At 40.9% G+C, this 27,497-nt stretch overlaps 1 protein-coding gene across 8 annotated transcripts in view; it reads left to right on the forward strand.

Annotated features, from left to right (window-relative positions):
• The window catches only part of MARCHF1 (membrane associated ring-CH-type finger 1), a 178,925-nt gene that overhangs the window by 38,842 nt on the left and 112,586 nt on the right, over nt 1–27,497 (forward strand). For 5 of the 8 annotated variants that reach the window (XM_070757271.1, XM_070757273.1, XM_070757279.1 and 2 more), the window contains one exon: nt 17,807–17,946. The exons of the other annotated variants lie outside the window; for them this stretch is intronic. In XM_070757271.1, coding sequence (XP_070613372.1) covers nt 17,845–17,946 — 102 coding nt within the window. In that variant the 5' untranslated portion in view covers nt 17,807–17,844. The remainder of the gene's footprint in view (nt 1–17,806; nt 17,947–27,497) is intronic. 8 annotated transcript variants of the gene reach the window in all.

The following is a 27,497-nucleotide window of genomic DNA, read 5'->3' on the forward strand; positions in this document are numbered from 1 at the left end:
GGCAAAAAAATCTTAAATCCCGGGTTCGTATCTCGAAAAGTTCGTATGATGAGAGGTTCGTAAGACGAGGCATCACTGTATATATAAAATATATTTTACCTTATATAAATATAATATTACATTTTATATTATAAAATTATATAATATAACAATTAAAGATTAGATAGGATAATTCTAAATTACAAAGTCACTGGCAATTTTGTGTGATAACAGGATGTAAATTTGGCCATTGTACTAACACTATATGGTTAAATGCAAATCGTCTTAATATTTTAATCAGTTTAATCAATTTTAATCACATTTCACAAATGCAGCTCTATTTATAATCCTTAAATTCCTGTATATTGTATAATGCATGGTATTTATTTTTTTGAGAGTTGAATTTAGCGTATCAATATCTTCTATTTTAACAAGTATTCAATCTTTCTATTTTCTCAATAGAATAGGTTAAATGTTTATACCAGCTTCTTGGATAAAGATCTGTCATATTCACCTAATTCATTAAATAATTCAAATAATTGTTGCTTGAAAGGAAAAGGAATGTGTTTGTGCAATTTAGATTACCGGTAAATCTTTTACAATGACACAGCTGATGTGGGGCAAGATGATCATATTATTATTATTGTATGCCGCTCCTCTCCGGTATATATATCAGATATATCAGGTCAGTCTCCTGAAATCTTTCCACTACAGTATAAAGAAGGATTATTTACAATACAGTGGTACCTCGAGATAAGAGTTTAATTCGTTCCGGACCTGGGCTCTTAAGTCGAGCAGCTCTTATCTCGAACGACTTTTCCCCATAGGAATTAATGTACATAATGCGGTTTTGATGAATTGAGTAAGTCCAGTATTCTATAGGGAGCTGATGTATCTTGTGATAGTACTGAAAATCCTATTATCTTAATAGCTTCCCCATCCATTCATTCCATGTACACTTTTTGAATACCATACTGTATTAGAAATGCAACAGAATTCTCAACAACAGAGAATTTTTGTGAACTAGATCAAGAAACTATTTATTTTATTTATTTGTTTGTCAAACATGTACAGTGGTACCTCGAGATACGAGTTTAATTCGTTCCGGACCTGGGCTCTTAAGTCGAGCAGCTCTTATCTCGAACGACTTTTCCCCATAGGAATTAATGTAAATAATTTTAATTGGTTCCAGCCCTCAAAAAACTCACAAAGTTAGTCTAAATTATGCAGAAAGACATGTTTTTAATGAAGAAATGTACATGTACATATAAATGAATAATGAAGTTTCTTTCACTTAACTTGTAAACTTTCTTAAACTTTTAAATTTACATATGTTCAACTTCTCTGCCACCCAATCCTGTAGGACAGAGGTCCCCAACCCTTTTTGCAGCAGGGACCGGCTTTAAGCGATCAAGAGAGGAATGGGTGAATGAATGGACGGAGGGTGGGAAGGAAGGAAGGAAAGAGGGAAGGGACAGGAACAGAGGAAGGAAGGAAGGAAACTTATGAAAGGGGAGAGTAAGAGAGGAATGAGTGAAGGGAGGGAGGGAGGGAAGAAGGTGGGAAGGAGAAAGAAAAGAAGAAATAGAGGAAGGGAAGGTAAAAGAGAGAAAGAAAAAGAGCAAGAAAGAAAGAAAGAAAGAAAGGGGGAAGGGACAGGAACAGAGGAAGGAAGGAAGGAAACTTATGAAAGGGGAGAGTAAGAGAGGAATGAGTGAAGGGAGGGAGGGAGGGAAGAAGGTGGGAAGGAGAAAGAAAAGAAGAAATAGAGGAAGGGAAGGTAAAAGAGAGCAAGAAAGAAAGCAAGAAAGAAAGAAAGAAAGGGGGAAGGGACAGGAACAGAGGAAGGAAGGAAACTTATGAAAGAAAGAAAGAAAGAAAGAAAGAAAGGGGGAAGGGACAGGAACAGAGGAAGGAAGGAAGGAAACTTATGAAAGGGGAGAGTAAGAGAGGAATGAGTGAAGGGAGGGAGGGAGGGAAGAAGGTGGGAAGGAGAAAGAAAAGAAGAAATAGAGGAAGGGAAGGTAAAAAAGAGCAAGAAAGAAAGCAAGAAAGAAAGAAAGAAAGAAAGAAAGAAAGGGGGAAGGGACAGGAACAGAGGAAGGAAGGAAACTTATGAAAGGGGAGAGTAAGAGAGGAATGAGTGAAGGGAGGGAGGGAGGGAAGAAGGTGGGAAGGAGAAAGAAAAGAAGAAATAGAGGAAGGGAAGGTAAAAGAGAGAAAGAAAAAGAGTAAGAAAGAAAGCAAGAAAGAAAGAAAGAAAGAAAGAAAGAAAGAAAGGGGGAAGGGACAGGAACAGAGGAAGGAAGCAAGGAAACTTATGAAAGGGGAGAGTAAGAGAGGAATGAGTGAAGGGAGGGAAGGAGGGAAGAAGGTGGGAAGGAGAAAGAAAAGAAGAAAGAGGAAGGGAAGGTAAAAGAGAGAAAGAAAAAGAGCAAGAAAGAAAGAAAGAAAGAAAGAAAGAAAGGCAACTTCAAAGAAAGGCTCACTGAGCATCTCTCACTCTCTCTCTCTTTCTATCCCTCTCTTTCTCTCTCTCCCCCCTCTCTCTTTCTCTTTCTCTCCCCCTCCTGGACCTTTTCGCGCCTTTTCAATGCCCTTCCCTGTGCTTCGGAAGCCGCCGAACACCGTCAGAGGGGCGCGTCAGCGGCTTCCGAAGCACAGGGAAGGGCTTAAGCCGCCGCCTTTTCCCTTCCCCGTGGGAGCAAACATGCTTTGGGGGTTTGGCTGGGGGGGAGAAGAAGTAGGACCTTCCTAACCCTCTCCCCCCAGCCAACCCCCCAAAGCATGTTTGCTGCCACAGGATTTAGCGGCGAAGTGACGTGGATGGATGGAAAGCTGAAACGGGGCTGTTTCAGCTTTCCATTCCTTCACGTCCCTTCGCCGCTAGATCCTGTGGCAGCAAACATGCTTTTGGGGTTTGGCTGGGGGGGAGAAGAAGTAGGACCTTCCTAACCCTCTCCCCCCCAGCCAACCCCCCAAAGCATGTTTGCTGCCACAGGATTTAGCGGCGAAGTGACGTGGATGGATGGAAAGCTGAAACGGGGCTGTTTCAGCTTTCCATTCCTTCACGTCCCTTCGCCGCTAGATCCTGTGGCAGCAAACATGCTTTTGGGGTTTGGCTGGGGGGGAGAAGAAGTAGGACCTTCCTAACCCTCTCCCCCCCAGCCAACCCCCCAAAGCATGTTTGCTGCCACAGGATTTAGCGGCGAAGTGACGTGGATGGATGGAAAGCTGAAACCGGGCTGTTTCAGCTTTCCATTCCTTCACGTCCCTTCGCCGCTAGATCCTGTGGCAGCAAACATGCTTTTGGGGTTTGGCTGGGGGGGAGAAGAAGTAGGACCTTCCTAACCCTCTCCCCCCCAGCCAAACCCCCAAAGCATGTTTGCTGCCACAGGATTTAGCGGTGAAGTGACGTGGATGGATGGAAAGCTGAAACGGGGCTGTTTCAGCTTTCCATTCCTTCACGTCCCTTCGCCGCTAGATCCTGTGGCAGCAAACATGCTTTTGGGGTTTGGCTGGGGGGGAGAAGAAGTAGGACCTTCCTAACCCTCTCCCCCCCCAGCCAACCCCCCAAAGCATGTTTGCTGCCACAGGATTTAGCGGCGAAGTGACGTGGATGGATGGAAAGCTGAAACCGGGCTGTTTCAGCTTTCCATTCCTTCACGTCCCTTCGCCGCTAGATCCTGTGGCAGCAAACATGCTTTTGGGGTTTGGCTGGGGGGGAGAAGAAGTAGGACCTTCCTAACCCTCCCCCCCCCAGCCAAACCCCCAAAGCATGTTTGCTGCCACAGGATTTAGCGGTGAAGTGACGTGGATGGATGGAAAGCTGAAACGGGGCTGTTTCAGCTTTCCATTCCTCCACGTCCCTTCGCCGCTAGATCCTGTGGCAGCAAACATGCTTTTGGGGTTTGGCTGGGGGGGAGAAGAAGTAGGACCTTCCTAACCCTCTCCCCCCCCAGCCAACCCCCCAAAGCATGTTTGCTGCCACAGGATTTAGCGGCGAAGTGACGTGGATGGATGGAAAGCTGAAACGGGGCTTTTTCAGCTTTCCATTCCTTCACGTCCCTTCGCCCCTAGATCCTGTGGCAGCAACCATGCTTTTGGGGTTTGGCTGGGGGGGAGAAGAAGTAGGACCTTCCTAACCCTCTCCCCCCCAGCCAACCCCCCAAAGCATGTTTGCTGCCACAGGATTTAGCGGCGAAGTGACGTGGATGGATGGAAAGCTGAAACGGGGCTGTTTCAGCTTTCCATTCCTTCACGTCCCTTCGCCGCTAGATCCTGTGGCAGCAAACATGCTTTTGGGGTTTGGCTGGGGGGGAGAAGAAGTAGGACCTTCCTAACCCTCTCCCCCCCAGCCAACCCCCCAAAGCATGTTTGCTGCCACAGGATTTAGCGGCGAAGTGACGTGGATGGATGGAAAGCTGAAACCGGGCTTTTTCAGCTTTCCATTCCTTCACGTCCCTTCGCCGCTAGATCCTGTGGCAGCAAACATGCTTTTGGGGTTTGGCTGGGGGGGAGAAGAAGTAGGACCTTCCTAACCCTCTCCCCCCCAGCCAAACCCCCAAAGCATGTTTGCTGCCACAGGATTTAGCGGCGAAGTGACGTGGATGGATGGAAAGCTGAAACCGGGCTGTTTCAGCTTTCCATTCCTTCACGTCCCTTCGCCGCTAGATCCTGTGGCAGCAAACATGCTTTGAGGGTTTGGCTGGGGGGGAGAAGAAGTAGGACCTTCCTAACTCTCTCCCCCCCAGCCAACCCCCCAAAGCATGTTTGCTGCCACAGGATTTAGCGGGAAAGAGAAGAATGGCGAGAGAGTCTCGCGTGTGTCGCGGCTCTCTCAGGCTGCTCCGCCCGGGATTGGGATCCTCCGGAGGGGCGCACGGGAAGGGCTTAAGCCGCCGCCTTTTCCCTTCCCCTTCGGAGCCCGAGAGGTGAAAAGAGAAGCCGCCGCCTTTTCCCTTCCCCTTCGGAGCCCGAGAGGGGGAAAGAGAAGAATGGAGAGAGAGCCGCGCGTGTGTCGGTGTGTCGCGGCTCTCTCTCCATTCTTCTCTTTCCCCCTCTCGGGCTCCGAAGGGGAAGGGAAAAGGCGGCGGCTTAAGCCCTTCCCGTGCGCCCCTCCGGAGGATCCCCATCCCGGGCGGAGCAGCCTGAGAGAGCCGCGACACGCGCGGCTCTCTCTCCATTCTTCTCTTTCCCCGGATCGCTTGCTTTCCCAGGCAGCCGGCTTGCTGGCCGGGGAAGCAAGCGATCCGGGGAAAGAGAAGAATGGAGAGAGAGCCGCGCGTGTGTCGGTGTGTTGCGGCTCTCTCAGGCTGCTCCGCCCGGGATGGGGATCCTCCGGAGGTTTTAAAAGATCGCAGCCGGGTTGGGGGCTTGGGGGTTGCTAGAAAGCTCCCCCAGGCGGGCTGCGATCTTTTCAAACAGGCGCACCGCCTCTCCGCTGACTCCTGGCGAACTTCCCGGCTTTAGGAGTCAGCGGAGAGGCGATGCGCATGTTTGAAAAGATCGCAGCCGGCCTGGGAGAGCTTTCTAGCAACCCCCGAGCCCGGGTTGGGGGTTCGGGGGGGTGCTGGAAATGTCGGGGGCGCACGGGCGGTTGCGCGCGCTCCCGATCTCCCTGCTAGGCCCCTCGGAATTAAAAAAAACAAAAGGCTTTGCCGGCGACAGTCCCCCTGCCACCGTTCGGATCCCCCCACCTCCAAGCAGAAGCCAAGGACCCCCAGAGTGGGGCGGCAGGGGAGGCGAACGCCTCTCTGCTTACCAAGTGCCGGGATACGAGCCGAGAGGAGCCGGGCGCTGGCTTGCCTTCCTTCCTTCCAGCGTCTTCGGAAGCTGCCGAAAGCGTCAGGGGGGCGTGGCTCCTCTCGGCTCATATCCCGGATGTGAGCTTGGGAGGCGAACAAAAATGTCGCTCCCTTCCAAGCTCTTATCTCGAGTAGCTCGTACGTAGAGCTGCTCGTATGTTGAGGTTCCACTGTACAGATAATCCTCAACCCTTCATTTAGTGACCATTCAAACTTACTTTTAAAAATTTACCGCCATTGCAGCATCTCCATGATCATGTGATAATTTAGGCACTTGGAAATTGATTCATATTTATGACAGTTGTAGTATGCTCAGTTCATATGATAACTTTACACAATGTTCTGACCATCAAAGTCAATGAGGAAGTAAGTTTTCATTAGAGTGATTAGACTGCAACACTGCAGACAGCTTCAGCTAGCTGTAGTTCAGCAGTTCAAATCTCACCACTGGCTCAAGGTTGACTCAGCCTTCCATCCTTCTGAGATGGGTAAAATGAGGATCCAGATATCTGGGGGCAATAAGCTGATTCTGTAAACTGCTTAGAGAAGCCTGTAAAAGCACTATGAAGTGGTATATGCTATTGCTATTGCTAACTTAACAACTGCAGTAATTCAATTAAGAGCTGTGGCAAAAAAAGATAAAATGGAAAAAAGCTTAATTGACTTTCTTACTTAGCAATTTGGAAAATTTGGGCTCAGTGTGGTCATAGGTAGAGGGCTACCTATACTATGAGAAGGAATTGCTATTTATCAAATTATCCATGCTGTCTCTTTACATAAAAAGTGTATATGTGTACCTCTATACTAGAGCATAATTTTCATAAGCAAAAAACTGCTAATTCTTTCTATGTTCCATATGTTGTTATGATCAGAATTGAAGCAATCTATTACCTGACAAAAGCACACATTAATAGATTTTAAAGGTATAATAATAAAATAATTACACAATCCATTTAGTTTAACCCTAAATTTACCGGTATCAAAAAAAAGTCACTCCTTTTTCTTCCAGATGGAGACTTTCAAATCTCACCCACTTACCATATACCATTTTGTTTGTCTAGATCCAAGCAAGTTTAATTCTGGATTTAGACCAAGATTATCTTAGTTTTGGACTAGACTAATGGACAAAAATACACTTTTGAATATTAAATGTAAACCTCTTGGTTTTCTTCATGATTATAGTAATGGAAAGAACTGCTTTTTCTAGGACAATATAATTAGCTTTATGCTCTGTTTATTTCCATTGTTTAGATGGAGAATACTTTCCAGGGTTAATGTACAATGTTATAATATGTATAACACTGTAATAAATATTTGAAATGCTGACATTTACAATAAATGCTAACACGTCCCTGTCAGTATTTGTGAATATTCTAAACAAAAGAACAATGAATATGATTATACATGAAAATGCCAGCAATCTCTAGTATTATGTCTAGAAATGTTGAATGCTAATGGAATATTGGAATTCATTACACTTCCTTCTAGTTTATTGTTTTAACATGTTGTGTTCCACATTTCAATACCCCAAACCTCAAATTAGACTTCTAGCAGTTTAGGAAGGTAACAAGTTTGTGTTAATTCAGTTAAATGCACTGATTAAAATAATACTAACAAAGATATAAACTTCAGCAGCATAGAAATAAGTCAAGTGTCCTTCAATAGCTGGAATACAAAAACTAAGGAAGAGATAAAGAACTCAAATAATATTATTAAGTAGCATTGTTAAGTAGCAAGAGTAATGATTTAAGGAAGTTCCACTAAATTTCCCAATGTGTTAATTTTCTAAAAATGTATATGCATAGAGAAATACTACCAATAAGGAATATTGATTTATTAACATAAACTAATCTTGGGAATGATAGCCAGGCGGGCAAACAGACAGAAGGAAAATGAAGCAATTGAAAAAGTCTTAATTGATTATATTCCTGTGCACTCCTATTGATCATAATTCCAGAAGCAGATGTTGCTACCTGTGGAAGTTTTTAGACTGAATTGTAGGATGTGCTTAAAACACTAAAACATTTGAGAAACATTTCCCTTCCTCATCCTCCCAGCAGCATTTCTACATATGGATAAGTCAAATGGCGTGCACTGTTATACACATTTCTAAAAATCCTTACTTGGCTGGTGTTATAAATATCTGAGTAATAAGAGTGAATAGTGTCAAGTAGAGAAACATACTTGGAAGGTAGTGAATTTAGACTGGGAAGACATGGGCTGTTGAGGGGAATGAAGTCAGTGCTCTTGGTTTTGCAGAGCAACCATTTACTACATGGAGAGAATAAAGCCTATGTACATCCAAGGGCTATTTCATTGCGCTCCAATCCAGAACTTGGAGAATGGGGCTTATATAAATAATCATGGCTTTGGAAAGTGAGCTAGATGGGAGAAAGTCTCAAAAGTCATTCTGGTGTCCTTTGCATTTTGCTACCCTGACTCCCTTGTGGCAGGGCAAGAAAAGAATTAATATTTCTAAATCTTTTTTGGAAATGTTTTAGTGTCTATGTTTAAGAAAGATACTTGGAAAAATGCTGTGTTATATATTTCTGCATACAGGAGACATGCTAGCCAATTGGACCACTTCCATATAACCTGCCTCCGTAGAATTCTGAGGATCCGCTTTTATATTCATTTTTTTAAAAATATAAAAACAAAGGAAGAATTGGAACATAATGGTAGGAAATTAGATTGGTGGACATACCTACAATTAAAAGATGAGTATCAAAAAGATAAAAAGGAATATGGTTTTCAGACAGGGAGGGGTGAATTGGACAGGACACTATTAAAAAACGATGAAAAATTAATTGGCAAAATATACAATTTTTTGATTCGTTATGAGACAGAAGTGGAAATTGTAAAAGAAAATATGATAATCCGGGGAATGAATTTTGGCTACACAATTGAATTAGAAAAATGGGAAAAATTATGGACTAATAATTGGCGAATGACAAAATCGACTGCATTCAAGGAAAACCAATTAAAAATGGTTTACAGGTGGCACCTATCACCAGAAAGACTATCAAAAATGTTCCCAAAAACCTCTCCATTATGCTGGAAGTGCAAAAAAGAAAGAGGCACGTTCTACCACCAATGGTGGACATGCACACAGGCAAAAAATTTCTGGAATAAAATAACAAATTGGTTAAAAGAAATAGTAAATGAAGAAATTGAAAAAAACCCAGAATTATATTTATTGGGTATTTTTAATTAAAAAAAATAGAAAAAGAGGTAAGATATCTAGCCATACACATACTAACAGCTGCCAGGATAGTATACGCCCAACAATGGAAAATAGACAAACTACTGGAAGAAAATATATAATACAGTAATGAAAAAAATACTAGACTGTGCGGAGATGGACAGGTTATCTAAAAGATTAGAGGGAAAAGAAGAATCAGATTACTATAAAATATGGGCAAAATTTCACGATTGGCTAAAGAAAAGAGCAACAAAGAAATAATTAAAAATCTATGCAAAGCAACACGTTGAATAAAAGAATTGAAAAATTAATACTATGTGAAAGATAGTAAAATTCTCTGATCAAACACCTAAAAAGTGGGGAAACTTTCATTTCCCAAATGTTGTAAGTGTATGTTTTTATGTATGTTTTTTCTTTTTTGTATGTTATATTTGAAAAAAAAACAAATAAATAAAATAAAATAAAAAAGAATTCTGAGGATCCGGTGGCAGGATAAGATGCCTGACACTGAGGTCCTCTCCAGAGCAGGCTTGCCATCAATTCCCATCCTGCTGTTGCTAGGATGCCAGACCATCACATCCCTAAACAGCTCCTCTATAGTGAGTGTCTAAAGGAAAGCGATTGCATGGGGGACAAAGGAGCTGATACAAAGACACATTGAAAGCCACCTTCAACTCCCTCAATATCGACACACCTCCTGGGAAACCCTGGCACAAGGTCGACCAACATGGTGCATGCTGATCCACCAAGGCTGCCAGATATTTGAGGCAAGAAGAACATTCATAGCAGAAGAGAAGTGAGTACAGTGGTACCTCAAGATACGAACCCCTCGTCTTACGAACAACTCGTGATATGAACCCGGGGTTCAGAAAAATTTTGCCTCTTCTTACGAACTTTTTTCGAGTTACGAACCGGCGTTCGGAGACAGCTGGGAAGCCGCACGGCTGTTTTAAAAGGTGACAGCCGGGCGGCGGGGCTTCCCAGCAGCCTCCCAAACGCCGGTTCGTAACTCGAAAAAAGTTCGTAAGAAGAGACAACATTTTTCTGAACCCTGGGTTCGGTTCGGGAGGTTGCTGGGAAGCCCCCCAACCCGGCTGTGACCTTTTAAAACAGCCGCGCGGTTTCCCAGCTCTCTCCAAACACCGAACGCGGAAGTTCGGCTTTGGCGTTCAGCTTCGGGAGACAGATGGGAAGCCGCACGGCTGTTTTAAAAGGTCACAGCCGTGCTGGGGGGCTTCACCCCCCCGAACCCGGAGGTTCGGCAAAAGTTCGGGGTTCGGGGGGGTGCTGGGAAGCCCCCCAGCGCAGCTGTGACCTTTTAAAACAGCTGCGCGGCTTCCCAGCTGTCTTCCGAAGCCGAACGCCAAAGCCGAACTTCCGTGTTCAGCGTTTGGAGACAGCTGGGAAGCCGCGCGGCTGTTTTAAAAGGTCACAGCTGTGCTGGGGGGCTTCCCAGCACCCCCCCCAACCCCGAACCCGGAAGTTCGGCAAAAGTTTGGGGTTCGGGGGGTGCTGGGAAGCCCCCCAGCGCAGCTGTGACATTTTAAAACAGCCGCGTGGCTTCCCAGCCATCTCCCGAAGCCAAACGCCAAACCCAAACTTCCGCGTTTGGCGTTTGGAGGCTGCTGGAAAGCCGCGCGGCTGTTTTAAAAGGTGACAGCCGGGCTGGGGGGCTTTCCAGCAGCCTCCAAACGCCAAACGCGGAAGTTTGGCGTTTGGCTTCGGGAGACGGCTGGGAAGCTGCGCGGCCATTTTAAAAGGTCACAGCCGGGCTGGGGGGCTTTCCAGCAGCCTCCAAATGCAAAACGCGGAAGTTTGGGTTTGGCGTGTGGCTTCGGGAGACGGCTGGGAAGCCGCACGGCCATTTTAAAAGGTCACAGCCAGGCTGGGGGGGTTGCTGTGAAGCCCCCCAGCCCAGCTGTGACATTTTAAAACAGCCGCGCGGCTTCCCAGCCGTCTCCCGAAGCCGAACGCCAAACCCAAACTTCTGCGTTTGGCGTTCAGAGGCTGCTGGAAAGCCGCGCAGCTATTTTAAAAGGTCACAGCCGGGCTGGGGGGGTTGCCAGGAAGCCCCCCAGCCCGGCTGGGAAGCCGCGTGGCTGTTTTAAAAGGTCACAGCCGGGCTGGGGGGGGTTGCTGGGAAGCCCCCCAGCCCGGCTGGGAAGCTGCGCGGCTGTTTTAAAAGGTCACAGCCAGGCTGGGGGGGTTGCTGTGAAGCCCCCCAGCCCGGCTGTGACATTTTAAAACAGCCGCGCGGCTTCCCAACCGTCTCCCGAAGCCGAACGCCAAACCCAAACTTCTGCGTTTGGCGTTCAGAGGCTGCTGGAAAGCCGCGCAGCTATTTTAAAAGGTCACAGCCGGGCTGGGGGGGTTGCCAGGAAGCCCCCCAGCCCGGCTGGGAAGCCGCGTGGCTGTTTTAAAAGGTCACAGCCGGGCTGGGGGGGGTTGCTGGGAAGCCCCCCAGCCCGGCTGGGAAGCTGCGCGGCTGTTTTAAAAGGTCACAGCCGGGCGGCAGCGGGGTTTTTGCGGGGGTTTTTTGGTTGCACGGATTAATTGACTTTACATTGTTTCCTATGGGAAACAATGTTTCGTCTTACGAACCTTTTGTGTTACGAACCTCCCCCTGGAACCAATTAGGTTCATATCTTGAGGTTCCACTGTACTCCACAAAGCCAGAGCGCCAAATGCTGCGACAGTGGTGCCCACACATGTCTGCCCAACATGTGGCAGAACATTTTGTGCCCGTATAGGCCTTACCAGCCATCTGTGGACACATTGCAACCCATTAGATGTCAAGGTCTTTTTCGAACATGATTGATGAACATCACAACTTCTCTCATAGGTGGTGGTACAGGCTCTACTACTGAGTAACATGTAGGAATGGAAAATAATAAATATTGAGAAATACTATTATAAGTAATGGGTAATCTAGAGAACATATGATATTTTGCATACTGACAAAATAGAGAAAGAACCTCTTTGGTGATATTGTGTTACTCTAACATTGGTTTATCTGCATCTCTTTGATAGTGAAGGATTGGCTTACAAATCTAATATGGTGGTCAAATGCAAATTGCAAATGGATTTCTTTTTGAAAGATATGTTAGAGCAGTGGTGTCAAAACTTGATTCCATTGAGGGCTGCATCAGGGTTGTGTTTGATCTGTGGGAGGGAGAGTAGGCGTGATCAGGATGGGCATGGCTAGCTCAACATCACTCATGTTGGGGGTGCCTGTGGTGGTCTGAGCACTCTGCCAGCGAAAATGGAGCTCGGAAGGCGCATTTGGCCCTCATAAGCTCTGTTTTCAACTGGTAGAGCCTCTGTGAGCCAGTCTTTTGCTGTTTCCAGGGCAGCCCTGTGGGCCAGATCTAAGCACCCAGCAGGCCAGATCTGGCTTCCGGGCCTTGAGTTTGATACCCCTGTTCTACAAGGGATGTAATTTTACATAATCTTATACAGTAATACCTCATCTTACGAACTTAATTGGTTCTGGAAATAGGTTCGTAAGGCGAAAAGTTCGTAAGACGAAACATTGTTTCCTATGGTGTCAGAAACAAAGTGATTAGTGCGTGCAAAAAGAAAAAAAATCTCACTCTTGTTAGTCATCTAGAGTCATTTTAGTGAAAGGGGATATTATACAAATGTTATACTACTACTACTACTGCCTATACTATACATATAATAAACTAGTATCTTACTAGTACCTTGCTATAACTATCTTAGTTCAATAACTCACAGGAACCAACTTGTACAGCGTTACAGCTTCTTCAAAGCATACTTCCACAAACAGCAACAGCACACAGCTAACAGTGAATAGACAGAGAGAAAAAGCAGGGAGCTCTTGCCTAGTTAAATACTTTTCACATAATTGCTAGGTTGCTGCACACTCAATCCCGGGTTCGTATCACGAGGGGTTCATATCACGAGGGGTTCGTATCATGAGGGGTTCGTATCACGAGGTACCACTTTATACCCATATATCCAGATAGGTGTCAGAAATTAAAAATCCCTAGGTAATATCATAATGCAGAAAGTAGGCCTCAGGTAAGAATGCTGAGTCATTCAGAGGCAGTTGAGTGTGCAGCAACCTAGCAATTATGTGAAAAGTATTTAACTAGGCAAGAGCTCCCTGCTCTTTCTCTCTGTCTGTTCACTGTTAGCTGTGTGCTGTTGCTGTTTGTGGAAGTATGCTTTGAAGAAGCTGTAACGCTGTACAAGTTGGTTCCTGTGAGTTATTGAACTAAGATAGTTGTAGCAAGGTACTAGTAAGATACTAGTTTATTGTATGTATAGTATAGACAGTAGTAGTAGTAGTATAAAGAAGTAAATCTATTTTTCCACAGCTTCCTACTGCTGCTGTGATTCATTGAACACTTCAACTCCATTTCTACTGGTCTGTGGCTGGCTGGCTGGTTGGGTTGGTGGTCTGGCTGGACTGGTTTGCTGCTTGGGCACAAACAGGCTAGTTTCCGCAAATGCAAGCTCTGATACTAGGTGGCCTAATGTTCAAGTTATTTTTTTTTAAAAAAGTTATTTCAACTCTTAGTATAGATGATGGATGGATGGATGGATGGATGGATGGATGATAAATAGATAGATAGACAGACAATAGACAGGCACACAGACAATCCTGGGTAACAAAGTGTATAAAAAGCTGAATTTTCACTTTAGTAATATAAGTAATAAAATTGGAATATAATTTAAGACATCTGATCTCCTTTTAAAACACATATTGATGAAAACATTGGCTATACAGTACTTGAACAAGATTCTCTCATACCCCATAAAATCATGTTCATTTTCATGCTTACTGCTAATAGAAGTGTTCATTCTTTTCCTTTCATTTGTTATGAATACATTGAGAAATGTTAAGAGCTGAGAAAGGCAGAAATGACATTAGTCTGAAAAGACTTCCAATTTTTATGACTACAATTTTTATTACTGTTGAAATAAGTGTTAGAATATGAATATTATTTTGATAGTGTTGTATTTTAAACATATGTGTGCACACGTCTTCTGAAATTGGAAAGAGAATACTGAAAAACCTTTAAAATTAGAAACAATCTTACGTTACTAACATTTTTAGTAATGTTAAAGTGGCAAATGCAACCGTTCCCTAGTTTCTTACAGTATTTTACATACTATAATTTGTCCCACTATTGAGTTATCTGAAATTCAGTTTCTTTGGAAAAAGGATAATAGACTATTTCAGTGTTATTTGCACATTTATACAGGTTAACTATAAAACAAGTTACCATATTCTGCTTTTTATCAGATTTCTAGAAAAGCCAGTGCTTCCGTTTGACTTTCTGTCATCTTTTCAAATGAAGTTTTAGCACAGGCTTATTTCCAGTTATTTTCCCAAGACAATAAAGATCATTTCTCTCCATTCTTAATCACTGTAGTGCCCATATGAGTAGAATGCCATCAGGTATCAACTTTTATTTATTTGGTAATGAACCAGTGAAATTTTCCAATCCAATATTTCTAGCTGAAAGTAAACTTTTTGAAATTTATATATATATTATTTAATAATAAATATGTAAAACTCCCTTTTTACAACCAGATAATCCCTTAATTCGGAGTAGAATTTGAGGCAGCTGGATGGAGTTTACTAGCTGGATGCCATTCCTGACATTGTGTGGTTTGCAACAGATATATTTTCTTTGCGTTCTGGGACAATATATCTACCTAGGATTGAACTCTCAACCTTTTTAGTAGGAGACGAGCTACTCCACCACTCGGCCACCATGGTGCTCAAAATAGAAAATATGTATAGGAATCTATCTATCTATCTATCTATCTATCTATCTATCTATCTATCTATCTATCTATCTATCTATCTATCTCTATCCATCCATCCATCCATCCATCCATCCATCATCTACTTACCTACCTACCTATCTTTCTATCTATCATTAAATTTGTATAATATCCCCTTTCACTAAAATGACTCTAGATGACTAACAAGAGTGAGATAAAAGAATATAACAAAGAAAGATATAAAATGTAAAAAATCCATATTAATGTCATAAAAAACCAAGTTACAAACCCTTGGTGATGAGAGAGATAATAGATAGAGCTACCACAGTAAGTCTCTAATGACCTGGGAATTCTGGGTTGAATAACTGGTCTGGTGGCCCTTCTAAAATATCATTGAAGGAATGGATCTAATATAATTTTAGGGAAAAGGATGTTCCATAAGCCTGATACCATGTCTTTTCCTCAATAATCACCAAGTAGATGAGGTGAAAAGTAGGCAAACTAGAACAACACTGTGCCATCCATCCCTAGGTTTCTTAGCAGAACCAGAAGGATATCATGTTTGATGGTATTGGAAGCTGCCTAGAGGTCAAGTAGGGAGTAATGTGTTCTATGCTGTTGCTATAGTACATAATTTTTTCTATATTTTTCTCTGAGAAATTCAGAACTAAATCCAGGACAGAGCTGGGTAACTTTGTGATATCCAGAAATATTGGATCATAGTTCACAACGTCCCTTGGCTACTGGAGTTCTGAATAGGCATGTCGAGAAGCCAAAATCCAAAATGTTGCTATTTTGTGTAGGCTTTCTTCAATTTTATCTTCATTATCACCTGACTTTTTCTTTACCATAAGAAATATTTAATATCTGTAAATGAATTACAATTTGGACTCTTCAAGCAAAAAAATTCTAGAACTTCTAAAACCTACATTTAAATTCAGTTCTAAATCACTCATTTGTTAATTAGTCTTTTGAGTTCAGAAGCTGTTCAATAATGCTATCCTGCATGGCATTCACTTAACTGCTACATAGAACAAGAATAAAAGCAATAATCTTCTGTTAAAATAAATATAGTGGGAATTAATGACAGACGACATCGAAAAATGAAGTGTGTTTTCAAGGAGTTGTTATATTTTGACAGGCACTATAATTTTCTAAATATCTAGGCAATGAATTAGAGATGTGATTGTAGTTCAGGGGCTTTTCCAAAGACAGCATTTGTTCATGATTTTAAAAATAGCTGTCCTAATCTTCACAGACCACAAAGGTGGACCAGATGCCATCTATGAAAGGAAGGAATCCTCTTACTCCCCAAAGAAGAAATATAGTAGCTATTAGTGATTGCCTATTGGAAGGCAGCAAGCTGACCTGCCAATTGTAGTGAAAGGGGTATATATTTTCTTTTAGTATTATACTGTATACGGAAAATTATTTCACCCAGCTGTGGATGTATTGTGTATTTTCTGAATATGCCCTTATTGCACCAAAGACAAATTCTTTGTGTGTCCAATCACACTTGGCCAATGAAGAATTCTATTCTATTCTATTCTAGTCTAGTCTAGTCTAGTCTAGTCTAGTCTAGTCTAGTCTATCCTATTCTATTGCTATGGAAGTTTTAAGAATCACAGGCTACAACAGAATCATATAGTCATATAATTCCATTTTATTTAAAAAAATATTGGGTAGATTTTACATTTCTATTTGAAATATAATTAGAACTGTGTCTGGCAAATATAATTTATCATGTCATCATGTTACCACACTGAGCAGCTGGAAAAGATTATAGAGCTTGATGAAACAGCTGCTTTTTTTTTCATGGCACTTAGAGTACCATTTTGACAGTTTACCATAAACTCAGCCTTACCAAGTAGCATAGAGAAGAAAATCAACTCCACAGGAAACTATAACGATCTTCATTGAGATCAGCCACAATAACAGAATCTTCTGAATATGCTGTACCACCTCCTCCTTATACTGTACAGTAGTTCATTATGAATTAGGAAGTCATATGACTGACTTCTGAATATTTCCTCATAGTTCTGGACTTTAAAAGTACTACTTCAATTTCTTTTGCCTAGGCAATGGAGCATACATATAATTATCAAAATCATCTTTGCGCTATAGAAAATTTTAGCAGATAATCTCAGACCCCCAAATTTTATATGGCTTAACTAAACTGCTAGGCTTGAACTCAGCAGCACATGAAAAAATACTCTACATAATTTCTTTTGTTGCAAACTAAATTAAGTCATATCAAAATGTTTGTTGCCCTGTTATCATGAGGATACAGTTTTTATTATCTACAGCAAGCGCTATTGCTTTATGGTCTCAAAACTGATCAGCTGTTAATACAATTGGCTGTCAGTATATCTCTCACAGGCTGATGTTTTGTTTTCAAGCATACACAAATTGTATTTCTGAAGCTATATAATTTATAATATAAATATACCAAAAATATGTTATACTGTAAAAATAAGGCATACAGAAATGTTATACATATTTGAAACAAATAGACAGTAATCTTAGATTCAGATTCAGTAACCTGAAAATGTTTTTTTCTTTCTGAAAAGAAATGTAAAATTATGCTTTCAAATAAGATAATATGACTATAACAGAATTTACTTCTAGCAAATGTAGATTAGATTTTAGTAAGTGGTTTCCTTACTTAGAATGGTGGCATAATTTAATTTGACCTTTTCAATCAGCAGAAAGTTTGTATTTAAATATAAGCGCATTGTTGCAATGTTGCATGCACAGTTTTTTGCCTGAGTATTTTGTCCCTGGGTGTATTTCAACTACCTTTAAAATAATTTAACTTCTATAAATAAGTAGCTTCCATTTTGTTGAATTCTAGAAATATGAAGGAAGCTGCTATATCATTTATTGGTGGACTTGTTTCTGAACTGAGCTGCTTATGATTGATATGAATTCTGCCCTTTCTTGAAAACAGCTAATTTATTTGTGCACAGTTCAAATATATTTAATTGCATGCCCAGACGCATATTTGCAAGAAACTAAAGATACCATTGTTTCAGGGATTGTAAATTATTTTCAGAATTTCAGAATTTGAAAAGGGATAAGTGGAAGGAGAAAATGTTGGGCTGGTGCCAAGCGATAGCTCGTAATCCTCACAGATTCCCAAACAACACAAGAACCCCTGAAGTCACAGGTGATGCTTCACATATATCTGCCTTGGTGAGTGGAAGTTCTATTTCATGATGATGGCTTGTAAAACCCATAAATTGAAAATTCCTAGTGCCATCCCCACTGTCTAAGCAATAGTCTTACAGCTTGTACAATATCTGAATCTACTTTTACTTTATATTCTACTTTGTGTTTGGTTGTGAATGCACTGCAGTGGTTACATTTCTAACTTTGCTATTTTTTTGTTCATTTATTTTTTGTTTGCTTGTCTTTTATGGGATGGCTCTTAAAATAATGTGGGTTGGCGGTTCTTTTACAATGTGCTTTCCTAAGTTTGTAAGCTAATATTTCCTCCTTTTATCCCTTTCAGAATATTGACAACATACATAGCTTTCTGTATATCGTTTTTTGTGCATGGTGTGCATGCACTTTATTTTGCTTGATTGTAAAGTTTGTTGTGGTAATGAACAAAAAAATTGAATTTTATAAATAATTTGCATTTTTCACATTTCCTGCACAGTGTAAAGAGATTAAGAACATATAACAATACCTGTAAGTTAAATTATGTTTTAGTTTTAAATAAAATTTGTCAAAATGAGGTACATTTTTCCAGATTGACAACTATAAAGCACTATATGGCATCGGGCCAGAATACCTATGGGACCGCCTTCTGCCACATGAATCCCAGCGACCAGTCAGGTCCCACAGAGTTGGCCTTCTCCAGGTCCCATCAACTAGATAATGTTGGTTGGCGGGGCCTAGGGGAAGAGCCTTCTCTGTGGGGAGCCTGGCCCTCTGGAATCAGCTCCCCCCACCTTCCACAAGAGTCTTGATTTATGCCGCCAGGCTTGGTGCCATTAGATTTTTGCCCCCTGGCTGATGAATGTGCTGAAAAAAAGTTGATTGAATGGGAATGACTATTTTTAATGGTTTTCGGGGGGGTTTAAATTTTATATTTAATTAATTGGATCTGAAATGCTATACATTGTTTTATTATATGTTGTAAGCTGCCCCGAGTCCTCGGAGAGGGACGGCATAAAAGTCAAACAAACAACAAACAAACAAAGAAATATTGAAAGAATATAGTTTTGAAACTTAATACTATACTCATAGAATATATGTCAAAATAAAAATGAGTACAATCTATTTAGCTTGAATATTTTTCCTTTTTTTCCTTTTTGTTATTTTGCAATTTAATTTACTTGATAGATACTTTGAATCTCTTAGCAGTCATTTATATGTAACACAGAAAGAAAGTAGTCCTTCAGTTCAATTTTAATGGCATCTTCCATGCAGGATTGGAACCAAATATCATTGTATCTTATTATAAATTGCCAGAATTTCTGAATTTATATGCCAAACTTTTTAAAAAAGACATGTGAATTTATACTATCATGGCTTGAAATTCTGAATTTAATATATGATTTGTACTCTAATTTTTTTTAAAAGATATTGTCTCCTATTTTTTTCAATGAAAATCAAAGATCAAGCATAACAAAATGTTAATATTTCTTTTTTATTATTATTATTATGACTATATCTCTTTCCTAGTTGCAACAACTTATTTAACCAGATTTAAAATGAACTATTTAATCACTAGCACATTTTTCCTCCAAAAGTATTTAAACTAAGTTAATGCAAGGATGAGGAATGCTAAGAATCTGCTAAGAATCTCTATTCTGTTGTGGTTATCATTCATTTAATTGGATCTATTGGCTTAATTAGGATTTTGTAGAAAAATTAGAAGTATTTTTTGAATGGACCTTGGAGGTCTTCTAGTCCAGTGTTTTTCAACCAGTGTGCCGCGGCACACTAGTGTGCCGTGAGACATGGTCAGGTGTGCCGTGAAGCTCAGAGAGAGAAAGAAAGCAAAAGGGAGAGAAAGAAAGAGAAAGAAAGCAAGAGAGAGAGAGAGAAAGAAAGAGAGAGAAAGAGCGAGCGAGGGAGAAAGAGAACAAGAGAGAGAAAGAAAGCAAGAGAGAGCAAGAGAACAAGAGAAAGAAAGAAAGAAAGAGAGAGAGCAAGAGAGAAAGAAAGCAAGAGAGAGAGAGAGGGAGGGAAGGAGAGAGAGAGAGAAAGACATAGAGGGAGGGAGGGAGAGAGAAAGCAAAAAAGAGAGGAAGGAAGGAAGAGAAAGAAAGAGGGATGGAGAGAGAGAAAGAGGAAGGGAGAGAAAGAGGGAGAGAGAAATATAGCGAAAGGGAGGAAGAGAGAGAGAGAGAGAATGTTTTGTCCAAACTTTTTTTAGCCCCTGCCCCGCTCAATGTGCCCCAGGGTTTCGTAAATATAAAAAATGTGCCGCGGCTCAAAAAAGGTTGAAAATCACTGTTCTAGTCCAATCCCCTGCTTAGTCAGGAAACCCTACACTACTTCACACAAATGGTTATCCAACAACTTTAAACACTTGGAGCATTCACAATTTCTGGAGGCAAGCTGTTCCACTGATTAATTGTTCTAACTGTCAGGAACTTCCTCCTTAATTCTAAGTTGCTTCTCTCTTTGTTTAGTTTTGACACATTGCTTCTTGTTCTACCCTCAGGTGCTTTGGAGAACAGTTTGATTTCCTCTTCTTTGTGGCAACCCCAAGATAATAACACTGTTATTATGTATCTCCTCGTCCTTCTTTTCATGAACTTAGACTTACCGGTACCTAGTTCCTGCAACCATTCTTTGTATGTTTTAGCCTTCAATCCCCTAATAATCTATGTTTCTCTTCTTTGCACTCTTTCTAGAGTCTCCACATCTTTTTTACATTGTGGCAACCAAAACTGAATGCAGTATTCCAAGTGTGGCCTTACCAAAGGCAATATTAACCAAGGAGTATTAACACTACACATGATCTTGATTCTATCCCTCTGTTAATGCAGCCTAGAACTGTGTTGGCTTTTTGGCAGCTGCTGCTCATTGCTGGCTCATATTTAAATGGTTATCCACTAGGACTCCAAGATCCTGCTCACAGTTACTACTGTTGAGCAAGGTATCACATACTGTATATATTGTACATGTGCATTTTGGTTTTCTTGCCTAAATGTAGACCCTTACTATTTTCACCATTGAATTTCATTTTGTTAGGTAGCGCCCAATGTTCAAGTCTGTCAAGATCCTTATTTTATCTTATCTTATCTTATCTTATCTTATCTTATCTTATCTTATCTTATCTTATCTATCTATCTATCTATCTATCTATCTATCTATCTATCTATCTATCTATCTATCTATCTATTCGACTTCTATGCTGCCCAATCCCGAAGGACTCAGGGCGGCTTACAACAACGGTATAAGTACAATAAGAATAACAGTAAAAGAAGTCGAACAGTTAACTGAGGTTTATCTTGAGCCTATCTTCTGGTTATGCTTGCCGGTTTGGTGTCATCTGCAAATTTGATGGGTTCCCCATCTATCCCATTGTTCACTGCATATTTCCCTCCATGTAGATGCAGTTCCATTGAACACTACATGTTGAGTGCAATTGGTCAGCCAGTTTTGAATCCATCTGGTGGTGTTGCTGACTAACCCACATTTTTGTATTTTATCTAGTAGTAGGTTACGGTCTACTTTATCAAATGCCTTATTAAAGTCCAAGTAAATTATATCAACAGCATTCCTCTAGTCCTCTAATTTTGTCACTTTTGTCTTAAAATTGTGTCCTAGTTGTAATACTATACTATAATATACTATTACTACGACTACTCAACTATTTCAAAAGAAATTTTTGGATCCTTATACATAATCATGCCGTTTGATTACTTTTCTTTGACATAAATTATCTGTTGTATAGCAAAACATTTCTATTATTTTAAGCTCTATATAATAGGCTGATTATTTTGTAGTATGGAGTATACCTGAGCTGTATATCATGTAAGCATATTGGTCAATTTAGTAAGTTTAGATCAAAAATATTACCAAATTCTTTTGGTAAGAATTCTTACCAAAATTGTGATGTTAAAATAAAATAGAACTGTTGCTTCAATATTATGTCAGTTTCATAGTTCTTTCCCCCCCCCCCTTCGGAAATGTTTAACATTTTTAGTGTTTTACATGAGGCTGACATATTAAGTCATGCATTACTAAAGAGCTGTCAAGAAGAAACATTTGGAACACAAAAAAAGGAAATAAAGGAGCAGTCCTTCAGTTGTGAAACATGGACCTGAAATGAAAAGAGAAGTGACTAATTGTTTAAAATCTAGTTTTTCAGCTAAGCTGAGAGATAATATAGGTATAAGCAAGGCAAGCTTTTGAAATGTATTCTAAATTCTTCTCCTTGTAAGAATTTTGTTTTTTTTAAAAAATTCATCGAAAATTTATCTGCAAACACTTTGAAACCTACTTTTTTCAGAAGTTGAACATTGACTTTTATCCTCCCTCCTCCTCAGACCATTCAGTAAAAACCTGGGAACAGATGATTGTGCAAATGTATATTCTTGCTTCTAGTATCCTGAATACTATAGAAAAAATAAGGGAAAATGTATGAAGAACAAAAGTTGCGTATATCTCTAGTTATTTTTCTTTTCTTTTATATGTTTATCTCCCATCTTACCCTTAGGAAATGTGTTCCTTATTATATCCCTTTCCATTTTGTTTTCATTCTTCAGGCTTCTTGAAAAACTAATTATGAAAAGAAGATATGCAAAAGAAAATATGCTAACCTCCACTGTAGCCATGTAATAACTAAAATGGTGAAGGATGTTTGAAGCAAAAAAAAGAGAAACACATGTCTTCCTTCATCTTCTCTTCTTTGTTACTTTTCACTTTATATGGTTTCAAACATAGTGTAGAAAAGGTTTGTATAAACCTCACTGTTACCTTCTATAGTGGTAGAAGTTTTATCCAATCTCCACTCTTCCTGCTCTGGGGAAAGTTTGTTGGGAAGGTGGTTAAGTTACAGCTCTAAAAGGTAATGGTGGATATGTATTATCTAAATTTTTCATGTTTCAGACTGGGCATAGAATTGAGTTGGCATTACTTATATCTCTCAACCTCTGGTAGCACCTGTTCTACTTGATCTCTTAACAACTTTTAATATTTTGGCCAGAAGTTTTTCTGGTCAATTGAGAGGTATAATGTTCTTGTGGTTTCCCTCTTTATAAGCCGGCAGGCACTCTAGAAGATAGGCTCAAGATCTGATCATGACAGATTTGAACACTGGGCCCTATCAAAAAAATGAAATTCAATGTGGAGAAAAATAAAGTCTTACACTTAGGCAAGAAATACCAAAAGTACAAATATAGACTAGGTGAAAGCATGTTTAATAGCATCAACTGTGAGAAGGATCTTGGAGTCCTAGTGGACAACTAATATGAACCAGCAGGGTGTGGCGGCTGCCAAAACCCCCAATCAAGATCAAGGGAGATACTAATACCACTCTATAAAGATTTAGTAAGACCACACCTAGAATACTTCATCCAGTTTTGGTCGCCACACTATAAAAAAAGATATTGAGAGTCTAGAAAAAGTGCAGAGAAGAGCAACCAGGATGATTAGGCGACCGGATACTGAAACATATAAAGAACGGTTACAGGAACTGGGCATGGTAGTCTAGTGAAGAGAAGGACCGGGGGAGACATGATAGCAGTGACCAATATTTGAGAGGTTGCCACAGAGAAGAAGGGGTGAAGTTATTTTCCAAGGCACCTGAAGGCCAGACAAGGAATAATGGATGGAAACTGATCAAGGAGAGATTCAACTTAGAAATAAGGAGAAATTTTCTGACAAAACAATCAACCAATAAAACAGCTCATCTTTGTTGTGGGAACTTCATCACTGGAGGCTTTGAAGAAATGATTGGACTGCCATTTGTTAGAAATGATGTAGGGCAGTGATGGCAAACCCTTTTTCCCTCGGGTGCCAAAAGAGTATGGGCGTGCGCTATCGTGCATGCCAGAGTGCCCATGCCCATAATTCAATGCCTGGGGAAGCTGAAAACAGCTTCCCCCACACCCTAGAGGCCCTCTGGAGGCTGGAAATGGCCTATTTCCCAACTTCTGACGGGCTCCGTAGGCTCTTGTTTCACCCTCCCCAGGCTCCAAAGGCTTCCCGGAGGCTCTCTGGAATCCAAAAATGCTCTCCAGAGCCTCTGTGCGAGCCAAAAGTCAGCTGGCCAGCACACACATGCACGTTGGAGCTGAGCTAAGGCAACAGCTCCCATGCCAGCAGATATGGCTCCACATGCCACCTGTGGCACTCATGCCATAGGTTCGCCATCACTGATGTAGGGTTTCCTGCTTGGGCGGGGGTTTGGACCAGATGTCCTATAAGGATCCTTCCAACTCTGTTAATTTAATTTAGTTTATTTAATTTATAGGCTGCCCCACTCCTTTGGGACTCTGGGCAATATACAACATATAATAACAGTATAAAAACCCCATAGGAAAAAAAATCACTCATATCTTGGCCGGATCTAGATGGTATCATATTCAATGGCCCCAGGCATGCCGGAAGATCCAGGTTTTAACAGTTTTCTGGAAGGCCAGTAGGATGGGGGCCGTGCATGCCTCCAGGGGCTGCTGGTTCCAGAGAGCCAGAGCCACTTCAGAGTAGGCTCTCGCACATGGCCCGTCAATCAACATTTTCTAGCCAGCGGGACCTGGAGAAGGCCAACCCTGTGGGCCCTTATCAGTCGCTGGGGAGCTATGAGGTAGAAGGCGGTCCCATAATGTAATGTAATCTGTGGTCAGCTCCATCTGTGTTGGCAGACTCTGCAAACAACAACAACAAAAAAACCCCAGCAATAATACATGTAAACTAGTGAAGAAGAACCCACTGAACTCAAAGAGCACTGAAAACAGTAGTAAAACAATATTTCAATGGTTCTTGAAAGAAAATTGCCAAAATATTTCTATACAGAGAAGGCATCTACTAATAACAAGCAAGGGGATGGCCATCTGACGGAGCTCTGTCCCCTCCCCCCCAGTGATAGAGAAAAGAAACAGCAACAATACTGGAAAACCAATCTAGGCAAACTGAAAGAATGTAAGTGTCCACAGGTGTGTCAGGCACATCAGATAATTTGATAACCTTCAGGCAATGATAATAAGCTTCTGCCTTCCTGCTAATAGAAAAGGCTGCTTCATAATTGAAATGCTTTGCACCTTCCTATTTCTTATTTCTATTTTACACCCAATGACTAAGCTGTTTATCATATATGAATTGTAGAGCTCATAGCTCTAAATTTTTATTTTCCTAAAAGTAAGCATGAGGTTCAAGGACATTAGTAGATCTTTATATCTTTCCCAATTATTTTGTTTTATGGAATAATTATGAAAGACAAGCATAGTGTTTAGCTAAAAAGATTTTTTCCTGAATAATTGGCATCAAAATGGGAGAATTGGTCAATGTTTCTAGAATCAGAATATGTTTCTATCCTGTTTCTAGAATTGGAATGTTTCTATCCTGTTTCTAGAATTGGAATTATAAGAACGGTATTGTGATGAGGAAGGCCAAATTTTGTGGTTTTTATAAAACAGGTTGTCCTAAATCAGTCTCTATTATTTCATGCAGTCATAGAACAATCTTAATTAATTTGACATTTGAACTGCATGATTTAACTGGCAATTGCATTTTCACACTTCCATATTATCCGTTAGATTATTTTACTTATGAAATATAAAATGAGCCAAACTTTGATGCTATATAAATTCCATTGATATATCAATTAGATCCCCACAAAATTCTGATAGTGGAAAAAATTCAGAAAATTTAAAAAGGTTTGAATCTTTTTTTACACAACTGAACTTTCTTATCTAACATAGTTGAGAGCTCGTTCTTCAGAAAGAATGGTAAGTTGGTCAGAAAATAAGTGAACTAGGACGTTTTTGAGTATAAGAAAAATATTTTCCTTGTGGAATTATAGGTTAGTTAAATTAGAACAGGGGTCTGCAGCCCCATCTTTTTGACCCACCTTTTTTTTTTAGTTAAAATGTTTTTGTTGCATGCAGAAGTAAAATTGTGTTTTCTCTGTAGCAGGTCATTGATTACATAAATGTAATACAGTAAAGTTTTTTAAAACATAGCACAAAGCCAAAAAAATCAATATATGCAGTGTTATCTTCATTTTAGATGTCAAAAGGTTTTGTGGCTCGGGGTGTGTTCTGCCAGGCTCTATGGTATGAGTCTCCTGAAAATTCAAGGGTAAAAATTTCAGACACACACACACACACTTGAAAGTTCAAAAACAATGTTCTTTATCACAAAGTTCAAAAGAAACAAAGCACCCTTTTTGTATTGCCTGTAATATTTCTTCTTCTATGCATAACTCTGCGCATGCGTGGGTCTAGCAATTCCTCATCCAAATATACCGAAGATAATGGAGATTGGCTTCCTGGGCTATCTGCCAAGCCCCCCTCTTCCAAGTCACCCCCACCTTCTTCTTCAGAGGAAACCACTACCTGACTCTGTTGGCAATAAAACAGGCCTATGATATGTTGATGTTTCTCCTGCATCCACCTCCACATTCCTTGGGGCAGGAGCTGGGCCAGAGACAACCACAACAGGGTGTTTTCTTTTCTGTGGGAAACAGGTCCAAATGGCTCTTTGAGTTGCCGACTCCTGAATTAGATCAAAACAAATCTGGGTATAAATTTTTGCACAAGATTGAAATAAATCCTAAATTGTTTCTATGTTTTCAATCACCATATTCTGCAAATTTTTGTAATGATCTGAAAGTAAGAATCAGGTATCACTGATTTAAAGTAAGCACCTTCAAGTTTTATTTAAATATTTAAAAAGTGTTTAATCAGCTCAAACTATCAGCATTGACTTTGTATGAGCACTGGCTTTTCTTCTAGTGGTTTAGTTATATGAAACAACTAAATATAGATTATTTAGGTCAACTGTTTATTTCTAAAAAAGAAGTTAGCTTCCATCTGCCTCCAGACCCATATTCTCAGCTAAACTTAGTCAACCAACTGCCTTTTAATGTAGATTATTGGACAAAATAATATTCCTTTTAATGAATACACCACTTGTACTTTTGAACTGTTCCATAGCAACATTGATTGACAATGATGCACAGGTTTCAGAAAAGCTGAAAGATCTTTTTCCGCACCAAATTGTAAGAGCGATAATTCTGCAAGGCTAAAACTTTTTTCCCCTTCCAAATCAGTCTAGGCAGAACTGGGTAGATATTTAAAGAAACTGGAATAACATATAGACCAGTGGTCCCCAAACTAAGGCCTGTGGGCCGCATGCGGCCTGCTGAGGCCATTTATGTGGCCCGCGGGTGAGTACAGGAGCACAGGATGCATCTGCATCCTGTCCTCCTGGCCACTGTTCCCTCTAGCCTGTGTGGTCACGTGGCCGCGCAGGCAAAAAACAAACTCCGTGCAGGTTTTTCAAACCCCGTGCGGTAGAGCCGGTGCCATTTCTCCTGCCCGACAGCTGATCTGCTGTCAGCCGGGAGAAACCCCCGTGGGCTTTGAGCCCTGCCCGACTTCTCCGGCTGTATCTGGGGACCACGCTCCACCCAATCCTGCCGATATTCTTCCCACCGCCAGGAAGAAACAGGAAGCAAACCCCCCTCCCCCCAGGAAACAAGAGGCAGCGGTTGGATGGCCTCGCCATCTGTGCACAGAAGTGGCACCCTGGGGAAAAAGCGGTGGATGTAG

The sequence above is a fragment of the Erythrolamprus reginae genome, chromosome 7 (genome assembly GCF_031021105.1).
Source record: "Erythrolamprus reginae isolate rEryReg1 chromosome 7, rEryReg1.hap1, whole genome shotgun sequence".
Taxonomy (NCBI): Eukaryota; Metazoa; Chordata; class Lepidosauria; order Squamata; family Dipsadidae; genus Erythrolamprus; species Erythrolamprus reginae.